The 17,142-nt window shown below is 37.6% G+C and overlaps 2 protein-coding genes across 2 annotated transcripts; both read right to left on the minus strand.

Moving 5' to 3' along the window:
* Positions 1-2,503: 2,503 nt before the first annotated feature.
* LOC107775319 (uncharacterized) lies at positions 2,504-3,546 on the minus strand. Its single transcript, XM_016595043.2, has 2 exons — positions 3,227-3,546; positions 2,504-3,078 (listed from the first exon to the last, which is right to left on the minus strand). The coding sequence occupies exons 1-2, from the start codon at positions 3,526-3,528 to the stop codon at positions 2,703-2,705; spliced, it is 678 nt and encodes a 225-aa protein (XP_016450529.2). The 5' UTR covers positions 3,529-3,546; the 3' UTR covers positions 2,504-2,702.
* Positions 3,547-6,315: 2,769 nt separating this feature from the next.
* LOC142172543 (uncharacterized) lies at positions 6,316-10,309 on the minus strand. Its single transcript, XM_075236188.1, has 5 exons — positions 9,911-10,309; positions 9,308-9,836; positions 8,488-8,667; positions 8,104-8,358; positions 6,316-6,353 (listed from the first exon to the last, which is right to left on the minus strand). Exons 1-5 carry the CDS (start codon positions 10,307-10,309, stop codon positions 6,316-6,318), a joined length of 1,401 nt encoding a protein of 466 aa, XP_075092289.1.
* Positions 10,310-17,142: the final 6,833 nt, after the last annotated feature.

Consider the following 17,142-nt stretch of genomic DNA (forward strand, 5'->3'; position numbering starts at 1 on the left):
CCCTATTGATGGAATCCCTTCTGTTTATGCTTCATACAAATTGACCAACACACCTCTATCAATCATGAACGCTCATCTTACCACAAATCTCTCCCGAGTAATCACAGTAATATACTCAATGCACTCTCCCGAGATACACTAGATAGCTTTAATTAACACAGTTCACTTCAGATTGCACTCAAGACTTCGTTATCCCTAATCCCGCCTTTAAACCCGCAGTGATAGATCCCTCTTATACTTTGGGAGTAGTGTTGTTCAACAATAACCTAAATATGCACTCTCTCCCGAGTTATGCACACTAAATAGGCACAACTAATTGAGGATCCTGTCAATTAACTACAACAAGAACATAGTTGAACAAATAAAGATTGAAACTAGCAATTTGTATTCACATAAACAAGAAGTTCATCTCCCGATAGGTTCCATCAAAACCTTAGACAAAGGATTTAGCTACTCATAACTATGGGTAAACAAACTAAGATAAGATTCATCGTAAACTAGCAATAAAAATCAAAGAAAAGAAGAAAAATGTTTTGGGTGATCTCTCACAATTGTTTTTCTTGCCAAGATACTCTAAAATTCAATACATGCCTCTCTTGGGCGGAGTCTAGTGTTTAAAATAGGGTTTTGGGCTAAAAATCCTGTGTTTTGCACTTTAGTCCCTGAACTTTCTCGCGCCTGCCGCGGTTCTGCCGTGGTCGCGGTAGAACCGCGGCCAAACAGCTCCTCTGAATCTCCTTCTGTCCGCGAGCAGTCTTCACCGCGGTTCTGCCGCGATCGCGGTGGAACCGCGGCAGAATCATTTCTCTGATTCTTCAGCCTGTTTTTGTGTGGTTCACTTGGGATATTTCACGGATGACCTCTCTTTCTTCAATTTTTGACTCCAAAAGTACTCCCTAGCCTTCCCTAGTCATATATAACCTGCAAGTCATGAAAAGCACTAATAAGAGCATTTTGTTATCACTTTTATTATCAAAACTATGCAAGAAGGCGGTTATTTAGGGCCTGAATATAGTTAAATTCACCTATTATCAACACCCCACTTGGTACAAATTAGGAAGAATGGATTAGTATTGAAATTGACGATAAAAAAATAAATACAAACAACACAAATTGAATAGTCTTGGCCCTCGAGTTCAGTCACCATTGAATCAAAATATGTTTCAATTGACTTATGAATAGAGTAACAAGATAATGAAAGCTAGAAAAAGATAGTATATTGCTTTGTATTGCGTGAATATGATATTTTTAACATATGATCAGACCCTCTTTACATAGCAGGGAGTCCTACTCTTTATACAGTTCAATATGAGGTAACAAATCTCATGATTAGCTAATTAATCAGCCTCTTCTTGATACGTGCCGGGATTTCCGCCATGATCCTCGTCCAATTGCGGATATTTCGGCTTTCCGTTATTTGGCTCGGTAAGTTTCCCTCGATTGTGCTCGGTATCGATCCTGGTCGATCTCGATCTTGATCGGTCTCTAGGTCATGAGCTCCACGATCTACCTTTGCACCATGGTTCGGTATAACACGAGGTCGAACCTTGACCTATCATGTTCCAATCCCGATTAGTCACACAAAAAGCAAGCCCGGTTTTGACCGTATACAAAAAGTTTTAGTAAATTAATATCAAACATTTGGCCTTAATTTTCTTTGTTCCCATAAGTAAAACTGCATTTTGGTACACAGATATCCCTAACAGCTCTATATTTCGCACTGCCGTCTCACTTTCATTAAGGGTCTGATTATTTCAGGAATACATAACATTAAATTGATAATAGGTGAGAATAAAAATCCAATTTACTGTGGCACCATATAAAATTATGAGAATCATTTCGTCAAAAGTTTTATTTAACTTGTTAAAGAAGGAATTGGTTTCTCTTTTTAGAAGGTATTTAATAGTTTGAACATATGTGATCTATCCATTGCAAATCTAAAATTTTGTTGTCTTAAATTACGTCCGTAGTAATAGTTTAAAATAAGATTTTCAATCACAACACTTATTTCTTTGTTCCCAATTTACTGGTAAACTTCAGAATCTATGGTTTCTAGTATTTTCTAAGATCACATGAATAATGGCTAAATAACCTTACCCAAAAATAACCATATCTTCTTAGTCAGCCCTAAATATGGATAAATGAGGAGGTTGCAAAGACATTATGAGAAGTGTAGAACTATGGTAACTATTGAGGTGGGTGACCATTTTTTTGTTAAAAGTTTAAAGTTATTAGGGAGAACACATCTTTATTTACTTAATTATCCTCTTCCTAATTTATGTGGTGCAGATCGAATTTCGTGAGTCAAACTTCATAATTTTAATCTTAATTTAATCATATAATTTTTAAATTTTTAAAAAATAAAATTTATCTTTGAAAAAAATATAAAAACCAAAAATAATTATAAGTTTATTTTTAAAAATTTAAAATATTTAAAAGGCATACGAAAAAGTCACAACCAATGTAAAACTTAATTAAATCTTGAAATCTGAACAGTGCACGTAAATTGAGACGGAAAAAGTAAATTTTGGACGGCAAGCATTTGAGAAAATAGCACTCTTGCATCATAATGTGAGAGTATACGGATACTGATGCTTTTTCATTGGAAAATGAAATTAAACCAAGCTAAATGCTTCGAGGACGTCCACGTTTCATCAGTGTCCGTTTCATCAATCATCATGCACGACTTGTTTTAGGCAAAGCTAATACGTAAATGTAGCCTTGTAATCCTCCCAGAGCTGATCCACAGATTTTCCTAGCATGTCACAGAAATAGCTATCGCTATAAGCATCTCTCATCTTCTTGTTGAGTTCCACCACGAACCCATCTTTAAGAGAATTGCAGTAATCAAGAAACCGAGCTGTCACGTCGTAGCCTTGGTCCCAACTGCTACCTTGGCCAGACATCACCCAATGACTAGGTGCAAACCCAGCTTTGAGCCTCACATAATCAGCAACTCCTTCAACTAATCCTTGAGTAGCTTGTCCATTACCTTTCCACTGCCAAACATGGGTCATTTCATGATACAACACTCCAGTGATTTCTCTTTTCACATCACCAGAGTAACCTTCTATGTACCTGCAGCGGTGGATTAAAAATTTAAACATGATGCATGGGTTAACTCTAACTAATTTTATATATGTTGTAATTTTCAAATAATTGATTCAGAATTTAATATTTGTTGAGATTTAATATATATGGGCTGCATCCGCCTCTGGTTCACTACCTGGAATTGACTTGGATCTCATTGTTGTCTTGATATGCAACGTCGTCTCCATCCATGTCATCAGCGACGAATATGCTGATGTGTTGGACATCTTTGCGGTTGATGGGGCAGTTGATCTTGAGGATATCGTTACAGATGAAATTGGTGGCAGAATCAAGAGTTTGAAGGGTGTATTGGCCACCAATGTCTCGGTCAAATCGAGCACCGGATGCAGTCTTAATGGTGACTGAGTAGTTCACTGCATGGATTCCATTGATGATTGCAAGGAATAACAAAGAACTTAAAAAGTAGGTCATAGCCATGCTTGAGTTTTCAAACCTTTAACGAGATGTGTTTTGAACTTTTGATTGCTTCGATCATTGCCCTTAAATAGAAGATTCAATTGGCCTAATGATTTTTAATAGGGACAATATTAGCTGAAAATTCATTATATGTTTGGACTATACATTTGGTACTTGCTCGGAAGACTATTCTTATTGTTATATACTGTTGTTGTTATTAATAAGTGCTTATTTTTTTAAAAAAAATATATCCTTTTTTACAAAAAATGTAATATCAGTCTTTCATATCTAACGTTTCCCGATACTTTAGCGATTGATCAAGATTTATAGTTTTATATGCTTTTATTTAAGAATTGAATAGGTGCTCCATGCGAGCTTGTCATGAACTGTAAATGTAATATTTGTCAGTTTGTTATTATCCTTCTAGCTAAAACCAACACGAATTATTTTTGTTTTCTTCTTCTTCGTCTTCCTGGAACATATTATTAGGAATACAAGATCCAAGATATGGATGAGATTAATGTCTATTTATGAATCGAACAAGTAACTAAATAACTTTGTAAAATTAAACCAAAACAGACCGAACAGACCAAATTAATGCATATGACATCTATACTTGTATCTGTATTTAATGACATGTCGACGTTAAATGCGTTGGTGCACCACCACATTCGATTTCGCCTTCGGGGTTCGCCTCCTTTGCATGGTTATTATTTGTTTACCCTTAAAATTGAAGAACAACTAAATTTATAAGTGGTTTTAAGGATACGTGATTTCACTTGGCACAAACTGAGAAATATGAGAATTAATGTTAGAAATTAACTGAAAAATAAAACAAACAAATATGCTGAGCGATTATGGCCTTCGAGCTAGATTAACCTCGTACAACAATGTATGCTAAAAAAGTATGAACTGAGCAGTAGAGCTTAAGAGAGCTTTATGAGAAAAATATAGTATATTGCTTGATTATGCGTTAATATCTTATGATTACAAAACGATTAGGATCCTCTTTATATAGTATAAGAATCCTATTTATGGTATAATTCTAATTTACAGAAGCAAAACCCATGATAGGATAAATAACCGGTCTTGACAAGATACGTGCCGAGATTTCCGCCATGATCCTTGCCCGATCACGAATATCTCGGCTTTCTGTTATTCGACCTAGCAGGTTTCCTTCGATATCTTTCTCACTTCGGTCTCAATAACGGCTGGTCTCGATCTCGATCGGCCATTGATCCACAAGCTTACAATCCATCTCCGTACTATGGTCTGATATAACCGAGGCTGAGCCTTGATCTACCACTCCAATTTCGGTTAGTCATACAAAATTAGGCAAGCCCAATTTTGACCGTATACAGATAGTCCCCTTATTTTTTGGAGTGCAATGAGAAGAAACGAATTGAGTCTTCGAACATTCCCTCGGTTTATCATGACGTAAGCATCGTGACATAAACGGCAGAGGTGATTGAAACGTCTCATTGGTTCAGTTCTCTAGGCATTTAATGCTTGTCAGTCGATGGTCGGCCAACACCGACACTGAACCGTCCTCTTCAACCTATAAATGCATCTTTGTTCATCTTTCAAACTTTACTTACAAATCTTCTTCCCTCTAATTTCCAAAATCGTTGCCTTCTTCAGAGCTCTATATTTTCAAATCTCTGAATTTTCTTACTTGTTTCGTCGCAAAACACCAAGCGTTCTTCCTCCGTTTAATTCTTCCCCATCTACAAAATAGCTAAGACCTCAAAAACTATCTCATACAAGGAAAGCGCTTCCTCGTCAAAGTCCGCCGGCGCTGTGGACACGACGGAGCATCCTCTTAAGGACTTCAATCCGGCAAAGTGTGCTACTGCCGCTGATTTCAAGGTGGAGAATACGCCCTCGACACTGGGTCGATGCGAACCGATGTCGAGGTACATATGTACGATTACAGAAGATCTCCTCGAGAAGATGAAAGAGGAGTGCAACTAGGTAGGCAAAGATGTAGTAGTTCCTACCCTCGAGAAATCCATCACAACTCATGTGGAGGGGTATATGAGTGTTTACACTTACCCCTTTACGATAGATCCCTTAGACCCAATCATCGTCGCAGTTTGCAAGAGGTACGATGTCACTCTTGGCCACATCCATCCATCGTTCTATAGGATCGTGATCCTCCTCCGATTCTTTGCAAGCAAGATCGAGGGGCATCCTTTTACCCTCGATCACCTTATGCGTCTCTACAGCCCCTGACTCTATCGTGGAGGCATGATCAAGCTTTACCGCCGAGCAACCAAACCCTCATTCTCGAGCATAGACGAGGCTTGAGATCGAGGTTGGATGGGCAGATTTGTCCGAGTAAAGACTTCAGACCTAATCCTTGTCGAAGATATTGTCACGACCCAATTTAGGATCATGACCGGCACTTAGGAGCAAATGCTCCCAAGTAAGCCTTATCGGTATTTTACAGAAAATCAGACAGAGTTTTCCCTGTTTTTGGACTATCCCAAAAAAAATTCTGTCTCAAATCAACAACCAACCATCATAATATCACACCAAATAATCGATAACTTATCAATCAACCAAAACGAGTCTCCACCATTACTAATCAACCCACTAACAACCAGAAATACTAATTTATCTCCAACTTTGATAATAAAGAACGATACTCAACATAAGACTATAATAAATAAATAATAATCATGACACTAAAAGAATGACTATGGAGCGACTCTAAGAATTTAAATAAAGGACCATAACAATAAATAAAATCTCCGCCTATGCGAACAAGTGCGAGGCTCACCAAGAACTATCAACATGTGCGCTCTAATTAACGAAATCCTTGCCTGCATCAACTGCTGTCTCTGTAAAAAGAATTAGAAGGGAATGAGTCGCTAGCTCAGTGAGTAATAACACTTAACCACAACCGTTTTTAATTTGAGGACAAGTCAGAAAACATGCTAATATATCAAACAGAAAACAACATAAAAATGCCCTTTCAGAAACAATAAATAATTTTCAGTCTCATCATACTTTTCTTGTAGTATAATACAAATACAATTCAGTAATAAGCTCGGTAACCACTGTATAATATCAGTATTCACATTTTGGGAGGTTTCAATGAACGGATCATGTAATCGATATAACTGTGGACTTCTTCGCAAGAAGTCAAATATAACGGTTGTTCTTACTCGAGGAAAATCGGTAACGGTATGCTAGTTATACCTTCCCACTAGCGAGGGCTATAACTGTACTCTGTAATCGGTAAATACAAGGTGCACCACGTCTAACGAACTCGCCGTTAGCTACGGGATCCTTCAATGTCTACTCTCATTTATACTTGTCTCTGTAATCCGTATATACTCATAGAAAATATCTTAAAACAATATAGGGAATTTCGGTTCTTATCAAATCATATAATTTCTTTTCGATAACAGTAAATTCAAGTAACGGTAAAAGAGATCTAGTGACAACGAAAATATTTGAAACAACGATAATCTTCTCCAATAACTATTTCGATATCATATCGAGTAAAAGACTTGTCCCACATGCAACTTAAAATAATCGGTAACATATTCATATTAAAAATCAAGTGTAAATCATGCAAGTTATGAAAATACAAATTGCGGTAAGATTACTACTCACCTCTTGATGTCAACTAAACCAAAGGTTAATTTCCAGTCACATCCGGATTGCTTAGCTCGTGTATGAATCTATAAATCAATTTATAGCTTAGTTTTACCATCCACTAGTTTTGTAATTTATAATTAAGGTGATAACGAATCGCTATTTTTGATTACCCATGTCTTGATTTCACTTAAAATTGCAACAGTTAGGCTGCCTATTTCATTAAAATAATTCTCTAAAATCCTCCATTCCTGACTTATATCTTCTTTAATGAACTATTCTATTTTATTATGAAAATTCCTATTTAGTGCCGCCATTACAGTTAGACATTGACAAAATCTTAGAATCCCAATTTCACTTAGTCTGACCAAAAACTAACGAGACTAGTTTAAATAAAAAAAATGTGTTGCTATCTCTTTTTTTTTTGTTTTCTTAAATCCCAATTTGTTTCCCAACTCTTAATCAAATTACAACCTCATATTTATTTAAACTTTAAAAATAATACTACTTCAAATAGGAGGAAACATATATGTAGTTACCTAGAATTCTACTGTTGAGGGTCAAGATATTTAATTCTTCTAAGTAGAACGTGGTATTGGATGGAGCACCAGAAACCCTTTTGCTTTGATGCTTACGATGACTGAAGGTTTTTTTTTCTTTCCCAAATCCCTTGTTCCTCTTTTCTATTTCACGTCAGTTTTGACCAAATGGGTTACGGCCCATTAATTTCATCCCTTCATTGTATAAACATAGGCTTCTTCTTCTTCTTTTTTTTTTTCCTTTTTTTTATTTATTTATTATTATTATTATTATTATTATTATTATTATTATTATTATTATTATTATTATTATTATTATTATTATTATTATTATTATTATTAATTATTATTATTTTGCTAATGACCAATACACCCTTATTAAAATATAGGGTATTACATCCTCCCCACCTTATAAAATTCGGTCCCCGAATTTAACTCAAGTTCGTACCTGTAGACTGAAACAAATGAGGATACTTGACTCGCATAACATCTTCTATTTCCCATGTAGCTTGTTCAACAGTATGATTTCTCCGTAAGACTTTAACGAGCGCAATTTCTTTTGACCGTAGCTTTCTTACTTGCCTATCAGCAATAGCCGTCGGCTCCTCCTCGTAGGACAACTTCTGATCGAGCGGTATAGTCAGTGCTTTAATCACCTGAGATGAGTCTGATATACATTTCCTTAGTATTGAGACATGAAACACTGGGTGAATAAAGGACAACTCAGGAGGAAGTACCAAACGGTAAGCAACCGCTCCCACTCGGTCTAATATCTCATATGGTCCTATAAACCTGGGGCTCAACTTGCCTCTTTTCCCAAACCGCATCACACCTTTCATAGGGGAGACTTGTAGGAACACTTTGTCTCCAATTGTGAACACTAAATCTCTTCTTCTCTTATCAGCATAAGACTTTTGTTTGCTTTGAGCTGCAAGCAGTCTCTGCCTGATCAACTGGACCTTGTCCATAGCTTCTTGTACTAGGTCGGGTCCCAATAAGTTAGTCTCACTAGCTTCAAACCATCCGATAGGAGAATGACATCTTTTACCATACAATGCTTCGTACGGTGCCATTTGAATACTGGACTGGAAGCTATTGTTGTAAGCAAATTCAGCTAACGGTAGATGAGTGTCCCAACTACCTCCAAACTTAAGAATGCAAGCTCTCAACATATCCTCCAAGATCTGAATAGTACGTTCAGACTGCCCGTCTGTCTGTGGATGAAATGCAGTACTAAGATCTACTCGTGTACCTAATGCTTCTTGAAAAGATTTCCAAAAGCGTGAAGTGAACTGTGATCCTCTATCAGAGATGATGGATATTGGAACTCCGTAAAGTCAGACAATTTCGTTGATAAATATCTGTGCATACCTGACTCCACCATATGTAGTCTTCACTGGCAAAAAGTGTGCTGATTTTATCAGTCGATCTACAATCACCCATACCAAGTCATAACCTCTAAGGGTTCGTGGTAGCCCGGTGATAAAATCCATAGTAATTCATTCCCATTCCACTCTGGAATCTCAATTTGTTGTAGTAGTCCTGCGAGTCGCTGATGCTTAGCCTTGACCTGCTGACAAGTCAAACAACTACCTTGACCTGCTGACAAGTCAAACAACTAGAAACAAAGTTAGCAACATCTTTCTTCATACCTTCCCACCAATAAAATTGCTTCAGGTCATGGTACATTTTTTTTGATACAGGATGTATAGTGTATTTAGTGTTGTGAGCTTCTTTAAGAATAGCATGTCTCAACCCATCTACGTCTGCTACACATAGCCTCTCACCCATTCGAAGAACACCATCACTTTCAACAATCATATCCTTGCTTTTACTAGCTAAGGCCTCATCTCTATATTTGCATAATCGTTCATACTCATATTGGGTGGCCTTAATGTGCTCAACTAATGAAAACTTAGTCTGAGCACAAGCTAACAATGCCTCTGAATGTCCGACACTAAATCTAATACCTGTATCTTCTAGTCTCTGAATATCTTTGGCCAAAAGTCTCTTTGCAGGGGCTATATGTGCCAAACTCCCCATAGATTTTTTGCTCAATGCATCAACCACCACATTGGCTTTTCCAGGATGATATAAAATAAAACAATCATAGTCTTTGATTAGTTCATCCACCAACGCTGTCGAAGATTCAGATCTCTCTGCTGAAAGATATACTTCAGACTTTTATGGTCGGTATAAATCTCACAAGTTTCGCCATATAGACAATGCCTCCAAATTTTTAGAGCAAATACCACTGCAGCCATCTCCAAATCATGTGTAGGATAGTTTTGCTCGTGCCTTTTCAATTGTCTCGAATCATAAGCTATAACACGACCATTTTGCATGAGAACACATCCTAATCCCACCCTCGAGGCATCAAAGAATACTGTAAATCCTTCAGAACCTGATGGTAAGGTTAATATTGGTGCAGTTGTCAGACACGTTTTGAGTTTCTGAAAGCTTTGCTCACATTCCTCCTTCCACTGAAACTTTGCATTTTTCTGTGTTAGCTTGGTTAGTGGCACTGCTATTCTGGAGAAATCTTGCACAAAGCACCTGTAATAGCCTGCTAAGCCTAAAAAGCTGTGAATCTCTGTAGGAGAAGTAGGTCTAGGCCATTTCTGCACAGCTTCGGCCTTCTTAGGATCTACCATAATTCCATCTTTGGATACAACATGTCCCAGAAATGATACCGAGTCTAGCTAGAATTCACACTTCAAGAACTTAGCATAAAACTGATGTTCTCACAATGTCTGCAACACAGTCCTGAGATGATTATCGTGTTCTCCTTGGCTATGAGAATATATCAGGATATCATCAATAAATACTATTACAAATCTATCCTGAAACGGCTTGAACACCCTATTCATTAAATCCATGAATGCAGCTGGAGCATTTGTCAGTCCGAAAGGCATCACAAGGAACTCATAATGCCCGTATCGAGTTCTGAAAGCAGTCTTAGAAATATCTTCATCTTTGATTTTAAGTTGATGATAACCAGAACGGAGGTCAATCTTTGAAAAATGGGCAGCTCCTTGTAACTGATCAAACATGTCATCTATACGGGGCAAAGGATATTTATTGCGTATTGTTATCTTGTTCAACTGCCTGTAGTCAATGCACAATCTCAGGGATCCGTCTTTATTCTTTACGAACAGTACTGGTGCACCCCATGGTGATACACTAGGTCTAATAAAACCCTTATCTAACAAATCTTGTAACTATTGCTTTAGCTCCCTCAACTCTGCTGGTGCCATTCGATATGGGGGTATCGATATGGGCTGTGTTTCAGGTAGCAAATCAATACCAAAGTCTATTTCTCGTACTGGAGACAATCCTGGTAAATTCTTAGGAAATACATCAGAAAATTCTCTCACTACGGGTACATTTTCTATACTAACTGTTTCCTTTCTTGTGTCATTTACAATAGCTAAGAGACCCAAGCAACCTTTCTTCAAAAGTCATTGAGCCTTCATAAAAGATATAATTTTGCAAGTCTCTGGAACTTGACTCCCTCTTAGAATAAAACTGGGTTCATTTGGTATCTCAAACTTAACTATCTTTGCATGACAATCGACTATAGCATAGCAAGAAGATAACCAATCCAATCCCATTAGCATGTCAAAGACAATCATATCAAGTAGAATAAGGTAAGCTAGAGTATCTCTACCCTCAACCTGAATCTGATAAGCACGATACACGTATTCAGCTAATAGAGACTCTCCAACAGGAGTAGCAACTAGAAAAAGGATCATTCAATAGCTCGGGCTGTCTACTAAATCTCAAAGCAAAGTATGAGGACACATAAGAGTGAGTAGATCTCGGATCAATCAACGCAAGTGCATCAAATCAACAGACAGAAAGAATACCTGTAACCACTGCATTTGAGGCCTAAGCATCCTGTCTAGTAAATGCAAAAACTCTCGCCTGACCTCTACCAGCATTGCCTTGACCTTGATTCACAGTAGCACGGTCTCCAGCACCTCGACCTCTATTTCCTGTACCTGTAGCACCTGAAGTATTACGAGTAGTCTGAGTCGGTGCAACTGACTGAATAGAAGCCTGGTTGAAATTTCTCGGAGGGTGAGGGCAATCCCTCAAGTGATGTCCCAACTGGCCACACCAAAAGCACTCTCCAGTTAGAACACGACATTGGCCCAAATGTGATCTACCACAAGTCTGGCAGACTGGAGTAGTGGTATATATCTGCCAAGAATTACGATGTCCAGAAGATGATGGTCCCCTATTACCTTGTCTGTAATGTGGTCTGTATGTGGATTGTGAAGACATGTGTGTCCCTGTCTGAGAACCCTGTTGTTGTTGTTGTTGTTGTCCCTGATTTCCTGCTCTTCTATTTTCACTAAAACCACCACTGAAAGCCCCTCTTGTCTTGGCCTTCTTACATAAATCACTAGCTGAACGCTCCTCACGTCCCTTGTTTTCAATCTTTCTAGCAAGGTCGACTATATCAGAGTAGGATAAAGTCTTCATCTGTGGGGCTACTGCAGTGTATAGATGGCTAACCAATCCATCAACAAACCTCTGAACTCGAGCTTCTTCGGTAGGCACTAAGTGAGGAGCATATATAGCCAGCTTACAGAACTTAGTGTTATATGTTGACACATCCATATCTGGAGTCTGAACCAATCTCTCAAAGTCTCTAGCATATTGTTGCATCAGACTGTCCAAAAGAAAATGATTCTTGAACAACTTAGTGAACTTGTCCCATGTCAGTGGTGCTGCTCCTGCTAGCCTTCCTAGCAATACAGTTTCATACCATGTGTTGGCCATATCCTCTAGTTTGTATGCTGCGAGCTCCACGGCTCTCTCACTAGAACATCCAAGAGCACGTAATGCCTTGAGTGTCCCATCCAATAAACCTTGAGGATCTGCTGAATTATCGGAACCTGTGAATTTTGGTGATTTCAATTTCAGAAACTCTTATAGGGATACTTTCTTATTTCCGAAAGTCTGAGTCTGTGCAGGTGCTTGTGTCTGTAAAGTAGCCTAAGGAGCTGAACTTCCTCTCTGAGTGGGCACCAATGCCTCTAACACATTCAATAACCTTGTCACTGTATCTGCAAGTAAGGCAACAGTTGGCACTGGTGGTGGAGCTTTCTGAACTCCCTGCTCTTGCACTTGATCTAGCATAACAGCTTGGGTTTTACCCATGTTCCCAAGTTGAAGTTGAGGAGCAGTCTGTCTTCTAGTTTGATGAACCCCAACTTGACCGCCACCACGGGTAGCACCACGTCCAACACCACGTGCAATAGATGAGGGTGTGCGTGTCCTAGCCATCTGCGAAATAAATATTCCAAAGTCAATCTCAAGTTATCTCAACGCATGATCAAAGAATGAAAGAAGGAAAAACATTCCTAAATGTTCAGTAGCCTCGAGATCATAAGTATAGGTGCCTACATAACCATGAACAAGACTCTACAAAAAATATTGCTCCATGACTCAGGACTTAAAACCTATGCTCTGATACCAACTTTGTCACGACCCAATTTAGGATCATGACCGGCGCTTAGGAGCAAATGCTCCCAAGTAAGCCTTATCGGTATTTTACAGAAAATCAGACAGAGTTTCTCCTGTTTTTGGATAATCCCAAAAATTTTCCTGTCTCAAATCAACAACCAACCGTCCTAATATCACACCAAATAATCGACAACTTATCAATCAACCAAAACGAGTCTCCACCATTACTAATCAACCCACTAACAACCAGAAATATTAATTTATCTCCAACTTTGATAATATAGAACGATACTCAACATAAGACTATAATAAATAAATAATAATCATGACACTAAAAGAATGACTATGGAGCGACTCTAAGAATTTAAAGAAAGGACCATAACAATAAATAAAATCTCTGCCCACGCGAACAAGTGCGAGGCTCACCAAGAACTATCAACCTGTGCGCTCTAATTAATGAAATTCTCGCCTGCGTCAACTGCTGTCTCTGTAAAAAGAATTAGCGGGGAATGAGTCGCTAGCTAAGTGAGTAACAACACTTAACCACAACCGTTTTTAATTTGGGGACAAGTCAGAAAACATGCTAATATATCAAACAGAAAATAACATAAAATGCCTTTTCAGAAACAATAAATAATTTTCAGTCTCATCATACTTTTCTTGTAGTATAATACAAATACAATTCAGTAATAAGCTCGGTAACCACTGTATAACATCAGTATTCACATTTTGGGAGTTTTCAATGAACGGATCATGTAATCAGTATAACTGTGGACTTCTTCGCAAGAAGTCAAATATAACGGTAGTCCCTACTCGAGGGAAATCGGTAACGGTATGCTAGTTATACCTTCCCACTAGCGAGGGCTATAACTTTACTCTGTAATCGGTAAATACAAGATGCACCAGGTCTAACGAACCCGCCGTTAGCTATGAGATCCTTCAATGTCTACTCCCATTTATACTTGTCTCTGTAATCCGTATATACTCATAAAAAATATTTTAAAACAATATAGGGAATTTCGGTTCTTATCAAATCATATAATTTCTTTTCGATAACAGTAAATTCAAGTAACGATTAAAGAGATTTAGTGACAACGAAAATATTTAAAACAACGATAATCTTCTCTAATAATTATTTCAGTATCATATCGAGTAAAAGACTTGTCCCACATGCAACTTAAAATAATCGGTAACATATTCATATTAAAAATCATGTGTAAATCATGCAAGTTATGAAAACACAAATTGCGATAAGATTACTAGATGTGAACTAACCAAAGGTTAATTTCCAGTCACATCCGGATTGCTCAGCTCGTGTATGAATCTATAAATCAATTTATAGCTTAGTTTTACCATCCACTAGTTTTGTAATTTATAATTAAGGTGATAACGAATCGCTATTTTTGATTACCCACGTCTTGATTTCACTTAAAATTGCAACAGTTAGGCTGCCTATTTCTTTAAAATAATTCTCTGAAATCCTCCATTCCTGACTTGTATCTTCTTTAATGAACTATTATTTTTATTATGAAAATTCCTATTTAGTGCCGCCATTACAGTTAGACACTAACAAAATCTTAGAATCCCAATTTCACTTAGTCTGACCAAAAACTAACGAGACTAGTTTAAATAAAAAAAATGTGTTTCTATCTTCTTCTTTTTTTTCGTTTTCTTAAATCCCAATTTGTTTCCCAACTCTTAATCAAATTACAACCTCATATTTATTTAAACTTTAAAAATAATACTACTTCAAATAGGAGGAAATATATATGTAATTACTTGGAATTCTACTGTTGAGGGTCAAGATATTTAATTCTTCTAAGTAGAACGTGGTATTGGATGGAGCACCAGAAACCCTTCTGCTTTGATGCTTACGATGACTGAAGGTTTTTTTTTTCTTTCCCAAATCCCTTGTTCCTCTTTTCTATTTCACGTCACTTTTGACCAAATGGGTTACGACCCATTAATTTCATCCCTTCATTGTATAAACATAGGCTTCTTCTTCTTTTTATTTTTTTCCCCAATTTTTCTTGTATTTATTATTATTATTATTTTGTAATGAAAAATACACCCTTATTAAAATATAGGGTATTACAAACATGCCGTTCCCTAAAAGATGGAACATGAATCGTAAGTATTGCTTTGCCTTGAATATCTTACTCTGTCGTTTTTCTTCTTATCTTCCTTCCCTATCTAAACCTTTGTGTTGTTGCTATGGCCGTCGTTCCGGAGGTAATCCCCAATCTCGAACAATGGGTCAGGGGCCTGGTGTCACAGAAGTGAAACTTCGAGCGTGCTTGGATGGAAATATCGAAGGGCCAATGGGAGGCCCGTAACCATGGTAATTTTCTCTTCTTAGAACAGTTTCATTCGCACTTTGCATTTTATTTACTCATCCTTTTCCCTTTTGTAGGCCTAGGGAAAGATGTACCAATGAGACCCCCCTCTAACGAAGAAGAGGCACTTTTTCCCTATACATGCTCTGAAGTAGACCAATGAAAAGAAAAGAAAAGGGGCTCCGAGCTCTCTAGGCTCGGAAAAGAAAAAACTGGCAAGGAAGCCTCGTAAACCCAAGGGAACATCATCCGCCCAACCATGGAGTCAGTCAAACAACCGAGGGACGAGTATGAAGAGGACGAAGAAGAAGAAGACTCCGGGTTGGTGACCCGTGCGCGAACTGGCACCGAAAATCAAAGGACTATTGGGCCGGCGGGAGCTGAAACCGCTTGGTCTCGTCTTGAAAAATCCCCCAAGTCAGAAAAAGCGGAAGGTGCTTCACCTAGAGGTGAGAAGGCTACCGGCGGTCGAGGCCGGTGTAGAAACCATGATCGATGCTTCCCGTGACGAAGGCGGAGCCCTAAAAGATTCACTTGGGCAATGGAGATTGGAGATGTCTCCTTGTTGCCTTCGTTCTCTGATACGATGATCAAGGACGCTCAGGTGATCGAGACTCGCTATAGCGAAGAGGTCCATGAAGCAGAAGACCTTTTTGGTGGCTATTTTGCCGAAGTGGAGGATGTCACCGGTATGGGTGACTTGGACGTACCTAGGAAGAGCTTGAGCAAGGCTTCCTCAAACTTTAAACTAACCAACCAATCCCCAGCCCCCAACATTGAACCCGGGCGTAAGAGGCCACCCATCATCTCGATTCCGGAGGATGCTCAAGTTTTCTCTGCCCCCGTAGGGGTGGCTAGCTATCTCCGATGCTTGGTCACTGAAGAGCACCAAGTGTGAGCACATGATTTTTGCCCTATGTGAAATACTCCTACAAATTAAAGAAATAATTTTTTCCAATTATTTGCAAAATTTTGTATGAATTTTTGCTAATTGTTTACATTTTCTGTGCATGTTTATTTTTATTGAAATCATGAAAAATACAAAAAAAGATGCGCATTGCATTTAGAGTTTGTTCCTATATTTTTAGGATTAACTAGTATCTCTATACGTGCTTCGCACGTGATCTTATCTATTCTAAATTTATTTATTTATATTATAAAATAGAGCTCAAAGTATTTGTATTCAAACACTTTGTAGTGTGTATAAAAATTAAGTATGAATATTCAATATCAAGATAAACGTGGAGTGAAATAATAGATTGTCTAAAACTTATTCTAATATTAAAAACTAATATATTAATGTTACTCACTAATACGTTATGTAATGAAAGTTTTACAAAATCTATTACACTTCATGTTTTAAAAGTCTTGAAAAGTAACGGCATGACTCTTGTTATAATTATAAAAAGATATTTAAATATCTCAATATAATTAAAAATTATTGCACGGAGTAAACACGAGGAAAATACGTTAGAGTCTTTCACCATTTACAAATGTTGTTAGACGATCTAAAATACACATATATATTTTTCAAGAATAAAAAAATAATTACCTAGACCTTGCTTGTAATCCAATTTGTTTAGGGAGTTTATATTTCCAAAATTTTGTCTTCTCAAATTCACTTCTGAATCATAATTTAAATACGATGTTGTATTTGATTGGTTAAAAGTTAG

This window comes from Nicotiana tabacum, chromosome 18 (assembly GCF_000715075.1).
Source record: "Nicotiana tabacum cultivar K326 chromosome 18, ASM71507v2, whole genome shotgun sequence".
Taxonomy (NCBI): Eukaryota; Viridiplantae; Streptophyta; class Magnoliopsida; order Solanales; family Solanaceae; genus Nicotiana; species Nicotiana tabacum.

Bases quoted from the DNA above. Each gene is read 5' to 3' on its own strand.
- LOC107775319 (XM_016595043.2), bottom strand. From the start codon at position 3,528: ATGGCTATGACCTACTTTTTAAGTTCTTTGTTATTCCTTGCAATCATC. The intron at 3,079-3,226 runs GTAGTGAACCAG...CCACCGCTGCAG, and splicing joins GAGATCCAAGTCAATTCCAG to GTACATAGAAGGTTACTCTG.
- LOC142172543 (XM_075236188.1), bottom strand. From the start codon at position 10,309: ATGGTAGATCCTAAGAAGGCCGAAGCTGTGCAGAAATGGCCTAGACCT. The intron at 9,837-9,910 runs GTGGTATTTGCT...CGACCATAAAAG, and splicing joins ATGATTTGGAGATGGCTGCA to TCTGAAGTATATCTTTCAGC. The intron at 8,359-8,487 runs GTGTGATGCGGT...TTATTCACCCAG, and splicing joins ACAAGTCTCCCCTATGAAAG to TGTTTCATGTCTCAATACTA.